Source organism: Equus caballus, chromosome 1, assembly GCF_041296265.1.
Source record: "Equus caballus isolate H_3958 breed thoroughbred chromosome 1, TB-T2T, whole genome shotgun sequence".
In the NCBI taxonomy this organism is placed as follows: Eukaryota; Metazoa; Chordata; class Mammalia; order Perissodactyla; family Equidae; genus Equus; species Equus caballus.
The window spans coordinates 29,966,059-29,985,842 of NC_091684.1; the positions used below are offsets into that span (position 1 = coordinate 29,966,059).

Genomic DNA, 19,784 nt, shown 5'->3' on the forward strand with positions numbered 1-19,784 from the left:
TGGCCTGAGGTCGGGGCAAGGGGTCTTGCTGTGGCTGTGGGGGCCGTGTGTATGTGTGTGTGTGTGTGTGTGCGCGCGCGCAACGGTTTAGGCAGGCGGGGGATGGCGGTAGGGAGGGGAGGGCCTCCGCTGTCGGGTTAGACCCCTGCCCCAGGCGGCTACAAGCAAGCCTCCGCCTCCGCTCTCCGCGGTCCAGAGCCGTTCATTCCCCGAACTTGAAACAAAAGGGTTGACCCGAATCCCTCAGGAGCCAGGGCAAGGGCTCCTTCTGGAAAAAGTGCTTTGGTTTGAGACTTTAAGGGTTACCCTCATCCAGGATTATTTCTCAACTTTCTGTAACTGTTCCTAGGAAAAAAAAAAAAAAGATGCAAGTAAATCTCAGAAAAAAGCCCGGTTCCCAGTAGTCGGCTTCGCCATGTCCGGCCCTGGGGTGAGGTCTAGACCCGCAGCTAACCAATATGTTGGAGAAACTGACTAATGGAGGGAGGAAGCCTCCTTCAATTTCTAAATCAATTAAGGAGAATTTCTGATGTGTCTCCTTGGGGACTGAACGACTCAGTGCGGAGATCGTGTGAGTGTGAGTGTTGTGAGGGTGTGTAAAAGGTGTGTGTGTGAGGGGGGTGGAGAAGGATGTCCAGGCAAACAGCTGTGTCCCAGGCGGGGCTGAGATAGGAGCTCAGGACCCATATCCAGCACCTCCCCCCCTCCTCCCTCTGCCCTCAACCAAGCTGCTCCGAGGCCAAGGCCTCCGCAGCCTCTTCCAGCGGGGCCGCCAATCAATCCTGCAGGTCAACACAGCAATTAATAACGGGGTGAGGAGGCCTGGAAAAAGAGGGCGGGGAGGCGTGGGGCTGTGTCTCCCCCAGGCTCTGAGGGCCCGGCGGCGGGACGAGGGAGTGGGAGGGGTCTCCAAGGGCAGAAACAACCCTGGGAACTCAGTGTGGGCCCGGGAGTGGGCCCAGGACCCCAGGAGAAAGAGGCAGGGGACCAGCGACAGGGAGCTAGAGAGGCAGCTGGGACAGGCCAGCGGAGTAAAAGGGAGAACATCAAATAAAGCTCTTATTTTTACGGTTCTGAGGGTATAGGCGACGATAGCCAAAGACCACAATTGACCTAGTTAGAGATTTTCTCTCCTTTCCCCCTTCCCTCGCCTTTTCCTGGCGGTTTTCGCTGCTCCCGAACAGGCTCAGCGAGAGTAAATAAAACCCGCATCCTTCGCAAACCCGGCTGCGGCGGTTGCGCCAAAGCGTCCGCCAGACACGCTCGCTCTCCCGCGCGTCTCATTGACATTTTGAACTAGCTGGATGGGGCCAAAGGGGACACGGGGGCCGTCTGGGGGCGCTGGGCCCCCGGGGAGCTGTGCCCCGGCCAGACGAGTCTAAGGAAGAGATGAGGGCAGAGGAGAGGCAGGGGGCGGTGAAAAAGAGAAGGAAAGAGAGACGGCGGCTTGGAGGGCGGAAGACTCCGGGTCTTGGTGGGGCCGCCTGGAAGGGAACGGGGGTTTCCTACTCTCAGACACAGCCCTGCCTCCTGCCCAGCTCCACAGCTCCTCCCCATCCTTCCCCACTCCGCGGCTGGCGGGAGTGCGATCCTGGCGGAGAAAGCGGAGAAAGGAGGGAAGGGGAAGGGAGCGCGGTGCGCAGCTGGTGTTCCCGGCCGCTGCCACGCGCGCGGGGAGAGCGGCTACACGACCAGGAGCAGGTAGGCGCAAGAGCCCCTGGGTAAGCACCCTGGTCCCTCCTGGAGTATCCTGAGCGCCAAGAAACTTGAGGGGAGGGCCCTGAGAGGCACTCAAGAATGCCCCCACCGCTCTGCCTTCTCCTTCCCGAGGCGCTGGGGAGGGCGCCTGGCTGCGTCTTCTGGGAGATTTGCCGGGCCGGGGAACAAAGTCCTTGCACCTCAGGCATGCAAGGCAGGGAGAGCCACCTTCGGAGAGGGAAAATGGAAAAGTGGGAGTGTCAGGAGCCTGAGCAGACTGGACAGAGAAGGAAGAAGGGGTGGGGGCAGGAGGCAAAATAGATTCAGAGTGAGGGAGAGAGAAGCCCTGTGCAGGAGAGGAAGAAAGGGGGAGAGAGGTTCGCAGGAAGGCCCAGCCATTAGGTCTGTCCTTGGGCTGCATATTTATACGGTCGAGGGGGTGCACAGATGGGCTCTCAATTGAATTCCATCTTCAACACCATCAGAGATTGATTTTGTACTCGCTTTTAATTTTGCCATAATTAATTAGATCATTACAACTGTTTGCTATTGATCTCCCTACTTAAACCTCTGGTGCAGAGGGGTGGCCCAGAACCCTAAAAGCCCAGGAGGCCACAGTTGAAACCCCTGGGGGGCCAGTTTCCCTAGCAGGGACAAGGCCTCAAAGGGGGAATCGAGGCAGCCCAGAGACTGGGCCAAGAAGCTAGAGGGAGGGCAGTGCTGAGGGTGGAAAGAACTAGAACCTGAGCTGGTGAGGGGTTGGAGGGAGGGAGGAGAGGAAGGAGGTTTGGGGAAGGTGAGGAGGGATGCCAAAAAGGGCCTGGAGTTAGTCCTTGACCTCTGTGGAATTGTTTGGAAAACTCTTGGAAACCTGATCCAACCCCCTCTTGCCCCACCAATCCACAAATAAACTTGGGTCCCTGGCTCACCGCCCCTCACTACACCAGGGTGCCTAGTGGGCAGACTGAGCTGGGTTGGCAGGCCCGGAGGAGAGGGGCAGGAAGGGAAAAAATGGAGAGACGAGCCCTCTACTCCCTTGGCCTTTTGGGTAAGCAGCTTCAGATTCTTCACCCCACCTGGGTCGCCTGGGGCCTGCCACCCCTCTCCTTGCCCCAGGCTTTCCTTGAGTTGTTTATTTTGGGGGCAGAGCCTTCTCTCCATGCAGGTTCAGCACATGTCCACCAGTGCTTAGACTTTGGTTCGCACTCAAATACACAAAACTCTCACACACTTGCACCCAGCATGTCCCCATCCAGTGGCACCCATGCACACACACACCCACACTCCATTCCCACTAGAAACTACGGTCTTCGCAGTGCTCCCAGTTTGGAGGAAGTTGTGCAAAATATTTGTACACTGATGGAAACTGGAAAGATAACGCACGACAGAAAGGAAAAGCCAGGTTGTGCAGAAAGACCAAGAGAAGTTGTAAAACTCATGTTTTCTGGGTGGAAACTTTTTAGTAGATTTAGAGGACAACAGGAGGGAAGGCCCAGGAGGCCCCAGTGGTGAGGAGAGGCCGCAGAGCCCCAGGCCCCAGCCGTTATAGTGGCCCCGCCGGGGAGCACAGAAAGAAAAAGGACTGGAGTCCGCCCTCGGCTTGGACGCCCCCATCCCTCTCAGATGCCACCCTCCCCGCCTTGCCCATGGCGCTGACCGATAGCTGCCCGCTCTTACCTGCCCGGCCCGCGCGCTGTTCCATGCTCTGCTCCCAGCGCTGCCGTCTGGGCCCGGGTCTCACTTCTCGGCTCTTCCGCCGCCCGACAGCGCGTCTCGCCTTTGCCGCGGCCGCCCGGAGATCTGGGCGCAGCCACCCGAGACCGAGCGGCTCAGATAACCCCGGCTGCCCGCCGCCTCGGCTGTGCGCTCCGCTCGCGCCCGCGCTCGCACACCCGGCCGCGCCGAGGCACGGCCACACGCCGAGGAGCCTCAGGCTCTCCGCCCCGCGCATACGCGCGCACACGCACCCAGGCTCCGAGCCAGCCGCAGGCAAGCCGGCACCCGTGCTGCCACAGGCACCCAAAGACCGAATCCCCAGCCTAGACGCCGGCACACCCTCTCACCCCACCCCCTCTGCTTCACTGTCACACGCTCCCCGGCAGCCTTGCAGCCTCACACGCAGGGGCGTCTTCACTCTCCTACAATTCCCAACTTTGTGCGATTCCCCGTCCCCACGACTCTCAGCACCCGCCCCATTCTACTTTCTCAACCGTCAGGCTCCACAGCCTGCCACCCCCCCCCACCCCCCCACCCCCCCCACCCCCCCACCCCCCCCCACCCCCCCCACCCCCCGTCTTGGCTCTCGGCCTCAGTTTCCAAGATCCATTATACACCTACCCCAACTTTCTCCAGCCACATGGTCGCTCCCTGGAGGTCCCTGTCACCAGTGCATTGTGGCACTGCTCACTAAATCCCTCACAAGCTCTTCTGCTCAGGATTGTTTTTCATTTTAAACTTAGAAGAAAAGGAAAAATTCCTGGCTTCCTTGCCCTGACGGAGATGGTGGGGATGGGGGAGAATGACCAGCTCCCCCCCAAGCTCCTGTCACACTCTCATGACCACGGGCTTGAGCTACACCATTCCACAATCCTCTGGTGCTCTCGCCCCAAGTGTCTCGGACCCTCAGATTCACACCCTCTCCAAGTACAGCCTTCATCCCTGATCAGAGACTCACGTTAGCTTTCTCCCACAGCCTGCCCTCCCAGACTGGAATTTATACTCCTCACCCTCTTGTCACAAATTTTCCCTTAAATCTTTCATTCACCACTTTTGTACTCCCACATCCTACACACTCACACAATTCTTGAGCACTACTGCTCCCATTCCTACCCCCCATGTATGCCTTTCTAATTTACCCCACTGTATATGCCCACCCACTTGCCCACCCTGGGCCTCCCACTTTCACACAGCTTGGCTCACCTGTGCTGAGTAACCCTGAGGGGCTGTCAAGGACAGTGCTGGGTAAGTGCCAGAGTGCAGGCAGGGGTCTAGACTGGCTCCATCTCTTGCACACACAGGGCCAGACTCCAGGCAGAAAGGCAACAAGGCAAGGGGCAGGGCCCAGGTCCAGGAGGTCCACTGGGCCCATTTAGGTTAGAAACTGGAAGTTCTTCACTGGGAGTCCCATCCACTTCAGCTGAAGTTCTTCTAGCAAGACTGTGCAACTAAGGACAGGAAGCTGGAGCAGCACAGGGGCCCAGAGGCAAGACCAATCTCATGGTTGCCCAGTTTAAATTTTTAAAATCTTCCTACAGGAACATGAATTTCTATCAGGCAAATCATAGCCAAATTACCATTCTACCAATATTTGTGATTTAAAACATCAGACTTTGTGGGCATTTCTTTTCTTTTCTTTTCTTTTTTTAATCAAACAGTGGTTTTTTAATCTATGAGCACAAAAACTTAAAAGTGAAAAAAAAATTTCTTGCTTTTTGTTATACGTAGAGCAACATTTCCAAGGACAAGGATGAGAGAGCAACATGCATAAATAAAACCCTAGTTACACACACACCACACTCTCATGTAGTTACTCCATTACACACACACACACACACACACACACGCACACGCAGAGTTAGCTTCTCACTCTGTCACCTACTCAGAACCAACCACGCCCAGTCGCACACAAGGGCCGTGACCTGCTGAGTCACACCTTCACTGCACAGCTCTTTGTGCCTTTGTTACCTCTTCTCTAGAATAGTGGTAACAAACCTTGCCTTTCCCTCAGGTTTCTCACGAGAGAACGTGTGGAAGTAATTTATAAAACATGAAGGGGGACCACAGACACATTCGTTGCTCTTGCGCCTGTATTATCAGAGACAAGAACTGACACCCAACGTTGCAGACACACAGATAGCAGGTAGGCACCCACTGGAGAACCAGGTGTTTTGAACTGGGTACACACACGCTCAGCTCAGTGTCCCTGCCTGCTCCTAAGCCAGCTCGTCACAGTTACCTGAACCCAGGGCCCAGGGCTGGGGCAATGCCATGGCTGGGGCCTAAGCCCAGAGGAAGGCAGCTGAGGCCATTGTGCTAAGCAGCCTGTCGCATACCAGAGGGACCAAGAGGAGGAAGGAGCTTGCTTAGCTCTTGGCTCTGAGATTCTTGGTGCTTTAGGGACTCCGGAAACCTGCAAAGTGATGCCAGTCAAAGGGCCCAGCTCTGTACCTCAGCCTCCGCTTCTCTTTGTCGCCCAGCCCTCACCCCTGTCCCACACTGTCTCTCAGGCCCTTTTGCTCATTGCCCGCCCCATTGATTGAAGGTCTCTCTCAGGTTCTCCAAGGAGTCCCAGGAAAAATGATCCGCCAGCCTATTGATTCTTCATTAGAATTACATTTTCACGTGTGCTAAATTGGTTTTAAAAGCTTTTTCTGTTGTTATTGTCTTGTCAGACCCTGTGGTCCAGGGCAAACCAAGTTTAAACGTTGTGGCTTCTTAGGAAAAAAAATCACCCGGGCCAGGTCTGTGATTACTCGTTTTCCTGCCTTATTGTTGTCGTGATGACAATTGTGATTTGGTTTACGTGTCTTTAGGAAAAGGGCCCTGCAGGAGGCTGCTCAGGCTGGTGAGGTGGGTGTGTGTGCAGAGGGCTCTGAAGCCCCTGGAGGAAGGACACTAGAGCAGTTTTTCTTCCCCTGAAAATAATTTAGCACTTGAACCTGTATTAATTGCTTCTGGGACAAGAGGAAAGGCGAAAGTTTTAAAAATCACTTTTATTTCCTCCCTTCCCTTCCAGATTAAATAGAGGAGAAGTAGAAACCACAACTCCACTTATTAAAGCTCCCTCCCCTTTCCCCTAAATCGCTGGGGAAGGGGTCTCAGTCCTTCAGAAGGTGCTGAGGAAGAGGATGCAGCCCCCTGCCTTGTAGCAGAGCGGAAGCCCAGTCACAAGAATGCTTTTAGTCATCACACTCTGTGCTGGGGTGGGGTGGAGAGGGGGAAGAATGAATCCAAATGAGGGGGGAGAAGTGCAAAGAGAGAGGTAGAGACTCCCATAGAGAAAGGGGGGTTTGGGGAGCAAAGTAGCACAGAGAGACAGACAGACAAACACAACCAGGGACAGTCTGATGGACTGTTCTTTGCAGAGAAGCACAGGTCAGACGAGGAGGACAGAAGAATGAAAGGACGGAAGACAGAAGAAAGAAAGAAAGAAAGGAAGAAAGGAAGAAAGAAAGAAAAAAGAAAAAGAGGAGACACTGAGAAAAGGAAAAGTACAGAGGAAGGGGAAGAGAGGGAAAGAGATCAAGGCAGGCAGAGGAGCAAGCCCTGGGGAGCTCCTCCGCCCCTCCAGCCCCCGCCCTCCTCAGGGCCTGGCAGTTGGCAGGCTGTGCTGGGGAGTGGGCACCGGGCAGCGGCTGGGCCCAGGCAGGAGAGCTGAATGTCTCCGTGATGTGTTTATCCTCTAATCAGTTCATTAGTTATAAACAACATGACATTAGAAGTTAGGAGGCAGTTGATATTAATTTTTATTTAACTAGTTGATGTTTAATCCGTCACGCCAGGCTGGGTAGCAGCGAGAAAGATCTTCCTGACACAAAACCAGTTAGAACTTCATAAGGCGCAATCAGTGTCCGCGCATTGAAACAAACAAGAGAGACGGAGACAGAGAGACAGGGAGAGACAGAGGCAGCCCCACCAGAGAGTGAGACTGCAAAGGGAGCGAGGCAGGCGGGGAGAGAGCTAACCTCGGACAAGCGCTGGGGGGAACTAAGCTAGAAAGACTGAGAGCGCCCAGAGGACGGCTCGGCAAGGGGCTGGCAGCCCCGAACCCGGGCTCCAAGTGGCGCGGCCCGACGCAATAGTGGGAGTCCCGGGGTGGCGCTCTGGGAAGGCCCGGCTGGGGCAGCGGCGGGGCAATCAGCCAGGGCCCTGCCAAGCCTCGCCGCTGCAACCACCAACGCCTTTCGCCCTGGAACGCGTCGGGTGTCTGGCGGCCTGGCGGGAGGCCAAGGGTTTATGTCCCAGTGAGAAGAGGCTCCGACTTTTGCAAACTGTCCTCTCCCGGGTCCGGATGCCGAGGACCACCCCCCCCCACCCCCCCCCCCCCGCCCTCTACTCCTGTTCTGCTCCCGGGCAAGAGAGGAAAGGAGGAAAAGGCGAGGAGTTTGTGCCCAGCGGCTCAAGTTTGACAGAGTTTGCAGCTGTCACAAGCCAGGGCAGGGTGTGTGCGTGTGTGTGCTGGGGTGCACGGCAGTGGCGAAAGAGGAGGAAGGAAGGGACTGTCTGGGGGTTCTGCAGGCGGCAAAAGGCTTTCCCCCCGAGTTTACCAACCCCTCCACGAGCGTCCCCACGTGCTGGGATCCTAGCAGGGACCAGGCTGTGTTGATCGCGGGCTCCTCGGGTGGCCGTGCCCGGCCGCGAGTCTGAGTCCGCCAGGCTTGCCCAGGTTAATCTCAACCCTGCCCCCAAGCGCGAACGCTCGGCTTTTTCCACCTTAACTGCGGGCACCGGCCGGGCACTGGCTTGGTCACGGTTTCCTGCGCCGGCACGGGAGGAGGGGGGAAGGGCCGGGGCTGTAGTTTTCCGCCTTCGCGAAGGACACTGTTTGGAGGGGCAGAGGCATCCTCGCCCGCGCGCAGACTCAAGCCGAGCATCTCACCATTTGCATGTTAATCTGCCTCCACCGCGAAAAGGAAATCGCTGAAATTCCGAAGAAAATTGCCTCTCGCCAGCGGTTAATAGTTAACTCAGACGGGAAAGTTCCCAGGGAAAGGCGAAAGCCGGGGCGAGAGACTCAGGGGAGGCGGCCAGGGCGGAGGCCTGGGAGGGCTGCGGCCCAGCACTGGCCTTTCCCCTCGCCCGGCGGGCTCGGCCCGGCGCGCCTCCCTTCCTCGGCAGCGCGTCCCCCACCCCGTAATTAGCATCGTTTAGTTCACAAAACCCTTCCTGGGAGAAATCTGTTCCCTCGTTCCGGGGCTCGGTTCAGCACCTGATTCCGCCGGGTGAGGAGAATAAATCACTGCGGCGGCAGCGGCGGCGGGGGAGCCGGACCCGAGCCCGCCAGACTGGGGCTGCCGGAAGAACGAAAAAGTGAGAAAGAGGCGGCGCAGTCGGGAAAAATGCGGGGAGATGGCGCAACCCTACCCAGGGACAGCGAAGGGCCCCTCAAGGGAAACCCAAAGAAAGCCAGGGACCCAAAGGCAGAGAAAGGGCCAAAATAGAAAAGGAAGATATAGAAAAAGACAGAAGAGAGGCAGAGACAGAGTGAGAAAGGAAAGCGAACGAAAAGAAAGGGAAAATGAGGAGGGGAAAGAGAAGTTAGAGAAGAAGAAAGAAGAGCGAGGTGGGAGATTAAGAAGGAGGGAACAAAAGAAAAATAAAACAAAACCAAAAGAGCAAACGCTTTTGTTTATCCACAAAAACTCCCCTGCGAAGCTGGGCAGTGAAAGGGCGCCCCGCGGCGGCGAGGGTTCGAGCGCAAGGGCCGCAGGCCCGGGAGGCCGGGGCGGGGAGCGCAGCCCGCGCGCTGGGGGCTCTAGGCCGGGTCGCGCGCGGAACCGGACTCCAAGTTGAAGTTCCAGGGCACAGGGTGCACCAGAGTATCTGCCCCTGGAAGGAATGGTGTTTGTGTGGGAGGTGTCATCCTGAATCCATGGCCGGGAGGGGATGGGTAGATAAAAGGAGCGCGGCCCTTTCTTGGGCGCGAGTTGGACGCCTGGGACCTCCAGCCCTGGCGCGAAGGGAGGTGGGGACCCCGGGAGGGCAGGGTTCAGTCGCTTAGCGCAGACCCCCGCCCCCCACCCCCCCAGCGTCCCCGCAGCTAGGATCCTCACCGTACCCCCTTCAGCAGAACGAGGCAGAGAACTCTCCCCTGACAGATCCCCAGCGCCCAGGCCCACGAGCCGAGGCGCAGCTGTGAGAAAAAAGTAACACAGCGAGAACCGCGTCCTGGCGCCAGCGGAGGGCGCATTTCCTGAACTGCCTCCCCGCGGCGACTGAGAGGCTCGGCGCAGATTCCGCTCCTCTAGGGGCCAGGCCTGGCACTGGGCTCCCCAGGCCGGAGAGTGGGAGGGGGAAAGGAAAGAAGCGGGGGAGGGAGCGGGGGCGGTGCAGAAGAGAAGCAGAGAGGAATGAAAAGTGGAAATGCAGACCGGAGGGAAAGGAAGGAGGAAGGGTGTTATGGGGTGTCTCCCCTCCTGTCTGATGAGGTCTCTGTGTGGACAGAGGTGGAAGCGCCACCTCCCCGGTCTCACTCATTGTGAGCCCCTGTGCTCTGGCGCCCCTAGGACACGGGGCTGGAGACTGAGACCTTAAGGGGACCTCTGGAGGCCTGTGTGCCTGTGGGACTGAGGGTGAGGAGTGGAGGCTTCCCTGACCTCTCCAGGCAGCCCCTGGGATGACAAATGCTCAGAAACTTTCCAACCTTTGGGAATTCCAGGTCGATGTAGTCCAGCCTACTCCACTTCTCTCCCCCCTCCTGCCCCACCCTCCTGCCTTGTTTGGCAGGCCCCCATCAGCCACAGAGCTGGACTAGAGGAAGGATAGCCCAGAAGACCTCCAGGAGGAAGACCGGCGGCTCATTCCTTTCCTACTTTTGCAGAGACAGGAAGAAACTGATACCTAGACCAGAATCCTTTGGGCTGGAGAAAGTGGGGAGGCAGCCACCAACTGGACCAGCTGGTAGGGCACCAGTCCGTCAGCACACGTGGGTCTGCTCTGTGATGGACACCAGGGTTGTAGAGGTAAATCAGACACTGGCCCTGCTTTCAGGGATGACATTCCCTGGTGGCAAAGAGAGAGCTTTGGCAAGAAACTCTGGGAAGGGTCAAGATATGGACTGGGACACAGTGGACACAGGCCCAGAGAATGCTTTATAAAGGAGATGGGATCTTGAGAAAGATGATTAGATGCACCCTAAATGCAGGGGTAGCTGAGTGAAATATTCCCAGGCAGAAGCAGATCAGGAGGAAAGGCATGGGGAGGGGGCCACAACCCACCTAGGTGGGGAACTGCAAAGGATTCCGTGAGGCCAAATGGGGGTGAGAGGTGAGGCCAGGGAAGTAAGGCTGGGAGTCAGGCAGGGCCTAGATCAAGGAACACTTTTGCTGAGGAGTCTTGATTTTCTCCTTTAGGCCATAGGATGTCATTGAGGGATTTTAAGCAGGGAAGAGAATGGAGCTGATTTGGAGGGGAAAGACCATTCTGCAGGCACGTACAGTGGGCTGGAAGTAGAGAGAGCAGCAGAGACTAGGGAAACAGTTTCAGCAAGACAAGAAGGGAGGTCTTGAAACGAAAAAGTCTGAGGGAGATAGAGAAGAGGGGGTAGATGTGAGAGATGAAGGCAGGAAGGTCAGGACTTGGACACAGGTTGCGTGTGTGTGTGTGTGTGTGTGTGTGTGTGTATTTTGGGGTGAGATGATAAGTTAAGGTCTGTCTAGGTCTCTGGGTAACTTTAGTCTCAACTCTGACGCCTCCCCTCACCCTCCACCTCCCTCACCTTGCCAATCCTCCCCCTGTCATGGTAGCAGAAGTGGAAACCCATGTATCAAGTCTGGAGGCAACACTTTTCTTCCCATCTCATGCACCCTTACCAGGCAGCCTCATAGAATGACATGCACTACAGAAGAGGATATCTTGTCACTAAGCCCAAGACAGAGAAAGCAGCACCCAAGAGTGAAAAGTGAAGCTGGGTAGTCCTGAGGTAGACCCCACCTTTCTCGGTTCTAAGATGTACCAGTTATGTGACGTTGGGCACATTCCTTAATTCACTGAGCCTTAGTGTCCACATCTGTAAAATGAGGACAAGAATATTTGCCTTATAGAATTATTGGATGGTATAAAATAAGGCATATCTTAACACTGACACGTTAGCTCATTCCCCATGCCCACCCCAGGCCCAGACCTCTGCATGCACTGACAGAGCACTGTGTCCTGCACAGGCACAGGGTGTCAGGGGTACAAAGAGCAGTAATATAGATACTCTGGAGAAGTAATCAATCCAGAGGGAAGGCCAGGTGCCCCACTGGAGCAAGGTTAATAACAACAGCAATAAAAACAACTAACATGTCTGAGGGCTTACTGCATGTCAGGCATTTTTTAAAGCACTTTATATATATTAATTCCATTAATCTTCGTCTACTATTATTAACCCCATTTTAAAGATGAGGAAACTGAGGCACAGAGAGTTTTAGCAACTTGTCCACAATCACACAGAGAGTAGGTGGCAAGGGTAGGATCTGTACCCAGATACTGCCTCCATAACCTACACTCTTAAGCACATGCTGTGGTGGATATTTCTAGTGCCCGAAGGGATGTCATTGGGAGAAGAGACGCTGGCTGTGGCTCAGAGGTTGGATGGGTCTGAGAGGGTTCCTTCAGGGCATCCACTGGGTAGAACCCAGGAACCCTCCTCCCCTCTCTCTTCTGGATCCTCACACCAGTCCCCTTTCACCACCACCATGCTCTTCTCCCTTCTCTGCCCAGGGCCTCTGAATCCCGAAATTCAGAGCTGGCTCCTGTGACCAGGCCAGCCAAGTCTGTGAGGCTGCAGGGCCACCAGCCCTCACCCAGCCCTGCAGGAAGCTCAGAGCCCCACCCTAAGAGCTGTTCTCTATATTGGGAGATTCTGATTTTTCCCAGCCAGGCCTGGTCCCCCTTCACGGACCCTCAGGCTTTTCCAGCTTCCTGGCCTGCAGCCTCAATATGGGGCTGGGGGCTCCCCTGCACGCCTCACTCCAGTTGGGCTCAGCCTCTGACTGGGCCTCGGTGGATCCTGATCCTTAACACCAGCCACAGACAAGAATTCCCTGGACTCATCCTGATGCCCCCACACAGCCCTGACCCGGGTTGTCCCATACAGATCCCTATGAGCTGCACCAACATGCCTGGGAACTGCAGAGGAGCACAGAGCACCCATGCTCTCCACTGGCTCCCCTGGGTCCACACAGCAGGCACTGTGGCTGTCCTCAGAACTGACCTCACTGTGGCCAGAGAGCTGCCCCCCCCCCCCCGCCCCCGCCCCAGGAAGCTGGGACCAGCCTGCAGCCCCTCCTTTCTCTAGACCCACAGAGGTCTTTCTTTGCCCCTTTTGGGCAGGAGTTATCCTTGCCAAAAGACAGAATTTGAAGAAGTTCTGGAATGACCTAGATCTGTGGAGACTATCTCTGCCTTCCTTTAACACCAGGTAAAGTGAGGCAGGAATGAATGTGTCTGTATGGGGAGAAGGAGGCTGGGCCTACATTGTGGGGGGGGGCACGTGTCATTTTTGACTGGAATTTAACCAATTCCCCATCTAATATACAGAATGGCCTCTTCTAAATGACCTGAGTTCTTTAAAATAGTCACTGTAGCCAGGCAGATATTAGCCCCAGAGGGCCCTCACCATGGAGCAAAACCCCTTACAGACTTCTTTTAGGCACCTGCCTTCCCAGTTCACAGCCTAGTCTTTTGGAAGTCTTCCTCCAAGACGCACAGGGTGTTAGGCAATATGCCACATCACTCAGAGCCGCCACCAGGGATGAAGGTGACTGACAGATGTAAATTAGAGAGGAGCTTTCTCTCCTGCTGCCCCTTTCCACCCCCAGCCCCAACTCTTCCTCAAGGAAAGTTGTGAAGCGGGTGATCAGCACCCCTGAAATGAATATATCCCCTCTGAAGTCTTAGTTTCCTCATCTGCGAAGTGGGGAGGCTCATCCTTTCTCCGCAGGCGCATGGAAGCGCCCAGCACAGCTCTTGGCATACATAGGGACCCCCATAAATGTCATTGTTATTATTGTATGTCTTTAAAGGGGCCTGCACGGCGTCAGTCACAGGCTCGGCGTTCACGGGCACGCCTCAACACCCGTGTCACCTAGGAGCTGGGAGGGTGCGCTTCCTCCGGCAGAGCCGCACCTCCTCGGCCTGGAGCTGCGGACCCCCCTGGCTCCCGGCCTCAGAGCCGGACGCTTGGTTGCGCAGGAGCTCGGGCCGGGGCTGGAGGAGGGACTGCCAGAAAGATGGGATGGCGGGTTGTGGTGAGGGATGCACGATGCGCGCGGGAGCCCTCTGCCTCCCTCAGCTAGGGTCCGAAGCGGGCCAGGCCGCCGCCGCCGAGGAGCCCACCGGGCTGGAGCTGCCCCGGGGCCGGGCGCGTCCTCCGCGCTCCGAGCGCTCTAGCCCGCGGCCCGCCCCGCCCCGCCTCCCGAGCGCCGGCGCTCGATTAATAATCATAAACCCCCCGCTCACCCTCCTCTTAAAATTAATAACTCTGTAATTAGAGTCATTCCAGAAGCCTCCTGAGCCGCCGAGGCCGGCCGGGCCGCCGGCCGCCCCGCGCCGTGGGTAGGAAGGAGGAGGAGGCAGGGCGCGGCGGCCGCAGCATCTGCAGGTACAGAATGAGAATTAAAATCGCTCTCAACAATCCAATACACTTTTTATCAGCCATCTATCTGAGAGCCGGGCCCATTCATCATCCGAGGCATTCTCCCTGAAAACAAGACCCATTCAGATTTTATACAAATTATCATATTTATCATCGTCTCCAACTCCGGAGTAACATCTCCGCAAAGTGTCTGCCGTCTCCCCGGGGAGCCGCGCGGCTCGGAGCGCCAGAGCGCCAGCCCGGCAATTCCCCCGCGGAGCCCCCGCCCCTCGCCCCGCTCCCCCCTCCCCACCAGCGCGGGCCCCCGGCTCCGGCCTTTGATCCGCTGTCTCTGCTTTGCCCCACCGCTCTCTCTCTTCTCCCCACTCCCCATCAATCTCTCTCATCTCTCTCCCGCTCTCTTCTCTCTCTCATCTCTCCCTCTGGCCTTTGATCCGCTGTCTCTCTGCTTTTCCCCTCCCGCTAGCACGCCCTTTTCTCCCTCTCTGGTCTCCAGGGTCTGGTCAGGTCCCTCTCTTTCTTTCTGTCTCCATATCTTTCTGCTTCTCCGGGTCTTTGCTTTCTCCCCACCCAGCATCCCCATTTCCCTGCCAGAACCAAGAAGCAAGAAGCACCATTTGAGGTAGAACAAGTTGAACCTCCCCTCATGGATGAGGAGTGTTGTACGGTGGGGCTCCCCAGGTTGATTCCAGGGGTCAACTCAGGCCCAATTCCAGAAGTTTGAGGAAGTGAAGCAGGGCCACACAGAGACATGTTCCTACCAGGCACACACCACAGCTACTACACACTACAAACACAACCCCCACACACCACATAGCCTCCACCACACCCCCTCCCCAGTCCCCTCATGCTGCACACACACAGCCTCCAATATACTCACAGCCCCCCACCACATACACACCACACATGCAACCCCTAATACACACACAGCCCCCATCAAATACATCATACACAGCCCAGAACACACACAGCCCTCAACACACACAACCTCCTAACCATATTCATGTAGCCAATCTCTCTATACACAACCCCCCCATACCACAAACAGCTCCCCAGTACATACACAGCTCCCTGCCCCACATATAGCCCCCAATACATACAGATGCTCATAGGTGCAGGAAGACACACATGTCCCAAACACACAGGTGTCCTCTCACATCCTCCTACCCTGATTCTCAGCTCCCCTCATCTCTCTCTCCTCTTTCCCTCTCAGCACACACATACACTTTAGGCAGGAACAGGTCAGGCACCACAGCCTCTGGAACAGCTCCTGGCTTCGGTGGGGGAGTTTCCCTGTAACCAACAAGACTGCCCCATCCTGCTCCTGGAAGAGCCCCACTCGCTCTGCACTGACCCCCGGGCGTTAATGAGGTCTTCCCAGTTCAGGCCCACAGACATTGGGATGTGTCTGAAGGGGCTTTTATTCAGATTCTAAGGAGGGAGACCTCACAAAGAGTGACAGCAGGAATGTTCAGAACACAGGTTTCTGACTCAAACAACCATCCGTGGGTGACTGCTTCTTTTTTGGCCTCAGTCCTGGGGGTGACCCTGCTGGGCTCCCTGGGGGCAGTGAGGCTCCAGCATTATGCTGAGGTCCCCTCTGACCTAGCCCATCCTCAGTTTCCCCTCAAAAGCCTGCCTCTGTGGGTTACTGTGGAGGAGCCTGTGGCTGTGTCTCCTGTGGGCTGTTGGTTGGTTGATTGATTCATTCATTCCTCAGTCATTAATTCAACAACCGTTACTGGGTGCCTTCTCTTTGTCAACTCTGTGCTTGGCACAGGAATTACAATGGTGGACAAGAAATACCCAGTGCCTGCATCCGTGGGGATTACAGTGTAGAGCAGTGCTGTCCAGTAGAACTTTCTGTGACAGAGTAAATGTCGTATATCAGCACTGTTCAATATGGTGGCCACTAGCCATATGTAGCAATTGAGTACTCGAAGTGTGGAAACGTGGCTGAGGAACTGATTTTTAATTTTATTTATTTCAATTTCAATTTCATTTCATTTCACTATTTAATTTAATTGGGGCTAATGGCTATTGTATTGGCCAGCACAGGTGTTGTGAGTGGGTTAGTCTTCATTTCATTAAATGGGGTAGGATATATGTGAAAGAATTCTCTCCCTCTTTCCAGAGCTGTGGAAGGCTTATGAGCATGAGTGAGGGGCCCCTGAGTAGGGCTCCTTTTCCTGTTTGTACCACCAGTTCCCTCCATGCTAGAAGAACACAAGCCACCCACATGTGCATGAACATAAGAACCCGTACCCCAAAAACAGGCCCATTCTAAAAGTTGTAGATGAGTAATTCCCCATGAGAGAGTAACAATGGCATTTCTTGAGTATTTCTTCACTACCAGACACTATTTGCATATGCTACATCATAAGTCTTACCAGAGGTTCATAAACACAGATGCCTGTGGAGGTAGGCATAGTTGGGAAGGCAATAGGAATGGAGGTTCTGGGGCAACTGGAGAGGCAAGGCCTCACTAAAGGATGTGATTGTCATGCAGAAGCGGAGGCCACTGAGGCCAAGTGGTCTGATTTTTTAAGAGCAACCAGGAATCTTGGTTTTTCTTTGAAATTCATTGGAAACTATCTAAAAAACAAAACCTAACCAGGCAGATGATCAAATGACGGATGTGCAAGGGTAGTCATTGCAGCTTTGTTTCCAGATTAGAAGAAATCTAAATGTCCACTATTAGGAACCTGGTTAAGTGACTTATGACACATCTATTCAATACCAGGCAGCCTTAACCAAGAATGAAGTGAGTCGTCATATATAGATACGGAAAAATCTCCAAGGTGAATTAAGTGAAAAAAATAAGACATGGAACAATGTGTACGGTACCAGTTATTAAGAGAAAAAGAGACACACACAGACATGGAGGCACACACTTGTATCTGTATAAATTAGCTCTGGAAAGATATACAAGAAACTGGAAACAGTAGTTGCCTCAAAGAAGAGGGCAGAGACGGAAGAAAGACTTCTGTCTGAGTAATTTTCCCTATATACCTTTTGGTATGTTTTGACTTTTGCACCATCTGCATGATTTACATATTTACAGTATAGGCTGAGTGAAACTAGCTAAAGGCAAGTTATGGCTTTTGGGCCTGAAGTTAATTATAAACTCTGATCCTCATGGGGTGTCCCTTTGAGGTGGGTATTACTGACCCCATTACACAGATGAGGAAGCTGAGGCTCATTTGGATTAAACTTGCAGAGCTGTTCAAATTTATACAACGTATTAGTGGTGGAGCTTCGATTCTCACCAGGTCCCCTGGCTCACAGGCCACAGCACACACTGCCTCTTCTCAGAAGATGGGAGGAATAATAATGCTAATAACATCATCGTGGTCAACAACAATGCTTATTGGGAACTGTTAGTACCAGGCACTGTCACATTTAACCCTCACAACAATCTTATGAATTAGACACCATTATTATCTCATTTTACAGATGAGAAAGCTGAGGCAGAAGGGTTAATTAAGCTGCCCACAGTTACATTGGCCAGGGTGTGGTGGAGCTGAGATCCTTACCTGGGTATACTAACTCAGGTTCAGTGCTTAATCATCTCAATGCACATAGAGAACTCCACATCCTATTTTTGTACCCCTGGTGGCTCATCCCAAGAATGCTTTGTCACACCTCCCTGGGGGCTGCCACTGACCCCTATAGTGTGGACCTAAGTACATGTTTATTTGCCTAGACACATTTGCACAGCCCCAGAGCAGATGCCCTCAGGGGACAGACTTCCTGTGTCCTCTTCCAGGCTGTGAGAAATGGATATCTAACTGCCAGCAATGGTCCTTCAGATTCCTTATGACCTGCCCTTCCTATTTATCCCCCTGCACTGCTCCAGGCTGGAGAGCAACCAGAGTTGCTTCTTTTCTCCCGGTAAATGTAAGTCTGGCTCCAGGGCCCCAGGCGTTAACAATACCAAGTGACTGTAGATCACGTTCTCTTTGGAGTCCCTTAACACCCATTGAGGAAGGCAGAAAAGGATTACTATTCCCTTTTTGTGGATGAGGAAACTGAGGCTCACACATCACATACACACACACACATGTGCACACACACTCACGTGCTTGTAAGAATTAAAGATAGGGGCTGGCCCCGTGGCCGAGTGGTTAAGTTCACGTGTTCCGCTTCGGCAGCCCCAGCCCAGGTTTTGCTGGTCTGGATCCTGGGCGCGGACAGGGCACCGCTCGTCAGGCCAAACTGAGGCGGCATCCCACGTGCCACAACTAGAAGGACCCACAACTAAAATATATAACTATGTAGCGGGGGGATTTGGGGAGAAAAAGCAGGAAAAATAAATAAATAAAATAAAAGATTGGCAACAGTTGTTAGCTCAGGTGCCAATCTTCAAAAAACAAAAAACAAAAAAAGGTAGAAGCAAAAAAATATATATATATATTGTGGTGCAAATTAGTCCACTCATTCCGTTATCTCAGGGCAATGCCTCCAAAGTCCCTGTCCCCATCTGGGAACCATAGAGAGAACATTACCTGGGGCCCCAAGCTGGAGATAGAGGAAAATAGCAAAAGAAACAGAGAGGTAAGGGGAGAACCATGGCTTCAAGCGAGAAGTCCCCCATTGGTGACTTGAGTCGCATGGCTAAAATTGTGGCTGAGTGTGACTAATGGTCGGTGTAGCTCTTTGTGCACAAGGACATGTCTATATTCCACTGGCTTTCAAGGCACCAAATTCCCACACAAGTTTCCTCTCCCCACAACAACCCTGTCCTCCTACCAAGCCTGCGCCAAAGAGCAAGTGAACTGGAAGGTCCGAAGATTCTCATCCTGCCCCCTAATCCCCTCAGCCAGGCCTAGATCCCTAGTAGGAGCACCAACTCCAGTGCATGATTTAAGGAAGAATAAGCAGGCAATACTGAGGGAGTGCCCCTGCCCCCCGAAATGTGCCCATGCTTATGTGGGCAAAACGCAGGCTTTGCAGGATCCAGAATCTTGGAGGGCCCAGGGCTAGAGGCAGCCATAGAGAAAGATGGCAAATCTCGCAACTGATTAACTAACTAGGCCTCCCCTGGGGACTCAGGCGTCACCTCCAAGAAATCTGTTTAACAAATACTTATAAGGTACCTGCTGTGTACTTGGCACTATTGTAAGCACTTTACAAGCATTATTGTTGCTGTAACAAATTACCACAAACTTGGTGGTTTAAAATAACACATTTATTATTTCACATTTCTTGAGCTCAGAAATCGAAAATGGGATGGCAGGCCTGTGTTCCTTTTGGAAGCTCTAGGGGAGAATTAGAATTCTGTGCCTTTTCCAGTTTCCGGAAGCCACCCGCATTCCTTGGCTCATGGCCACATCACTCCAATCTCTGCTTCTGTCCTCACATCTTCTTTGACTCTGATACTCCTGCTTCCCTCTTACAAGGACCTTTGTGATGACATTGAGCCTGCTCGGATAATCCAGGATAATCTTCTCATCTCAAGATCCTTAACATAACCACATCTTCATAATCCCCTTTGCCATGTAAGGTAACATAACCATATGTTTTGGGGATTAAGATGTGGACATTTTTGGTGGGTCCGCCATTATTCTGCCCAGCACAGCAATATTAACTCATCTAATCCTAACAGCAACTCTATGAAGTAGGTGCTATTACTATCCCCATTTTGCAGCTGGGGAAGCTAAAGCAGCCAGAGGTTAAGTTTGCCCAAAGTCATACACTAAGTACATGACAAAGCTATGTAATTCAATCCCAAGCAGCCTGTCTCCAGAGTCTGCTCTTAACCACCACACTGCAAGTATTTGGGAGC

General features: G+C 53.9%; 1 protein-coding gene across 7 annotated transcripts in view; it reads right to left on the bottom strand.

Annotated features, from left to right (window-relative positions):
- The window catches only part of PAX2 (paired box 2), a 91,938-nt gene extending 86,261 nt beyond the window's left edge, over positions 1-5,677 (bottom strand). For all 7 annotated transcript variants that reach the window (XM_023640878.2, XM_023640850.2, XM_023640858.2 and 4 more), the window contains exon 1: positions 3,376-5,677. In XM_023640878.2, coding sequence (XP_023496646.1) covers positions 3,376-3,649 — 274 coding nt within the window. In that variant the 5' untranslated portion in view covers positions 3,650-5,677. The remainder of the gene's footprint in view (positions 1-3,375) is intronic.
- Between the last annotated feature and the right edge of the window lie 14,107 nt (positions 5,678-19,784).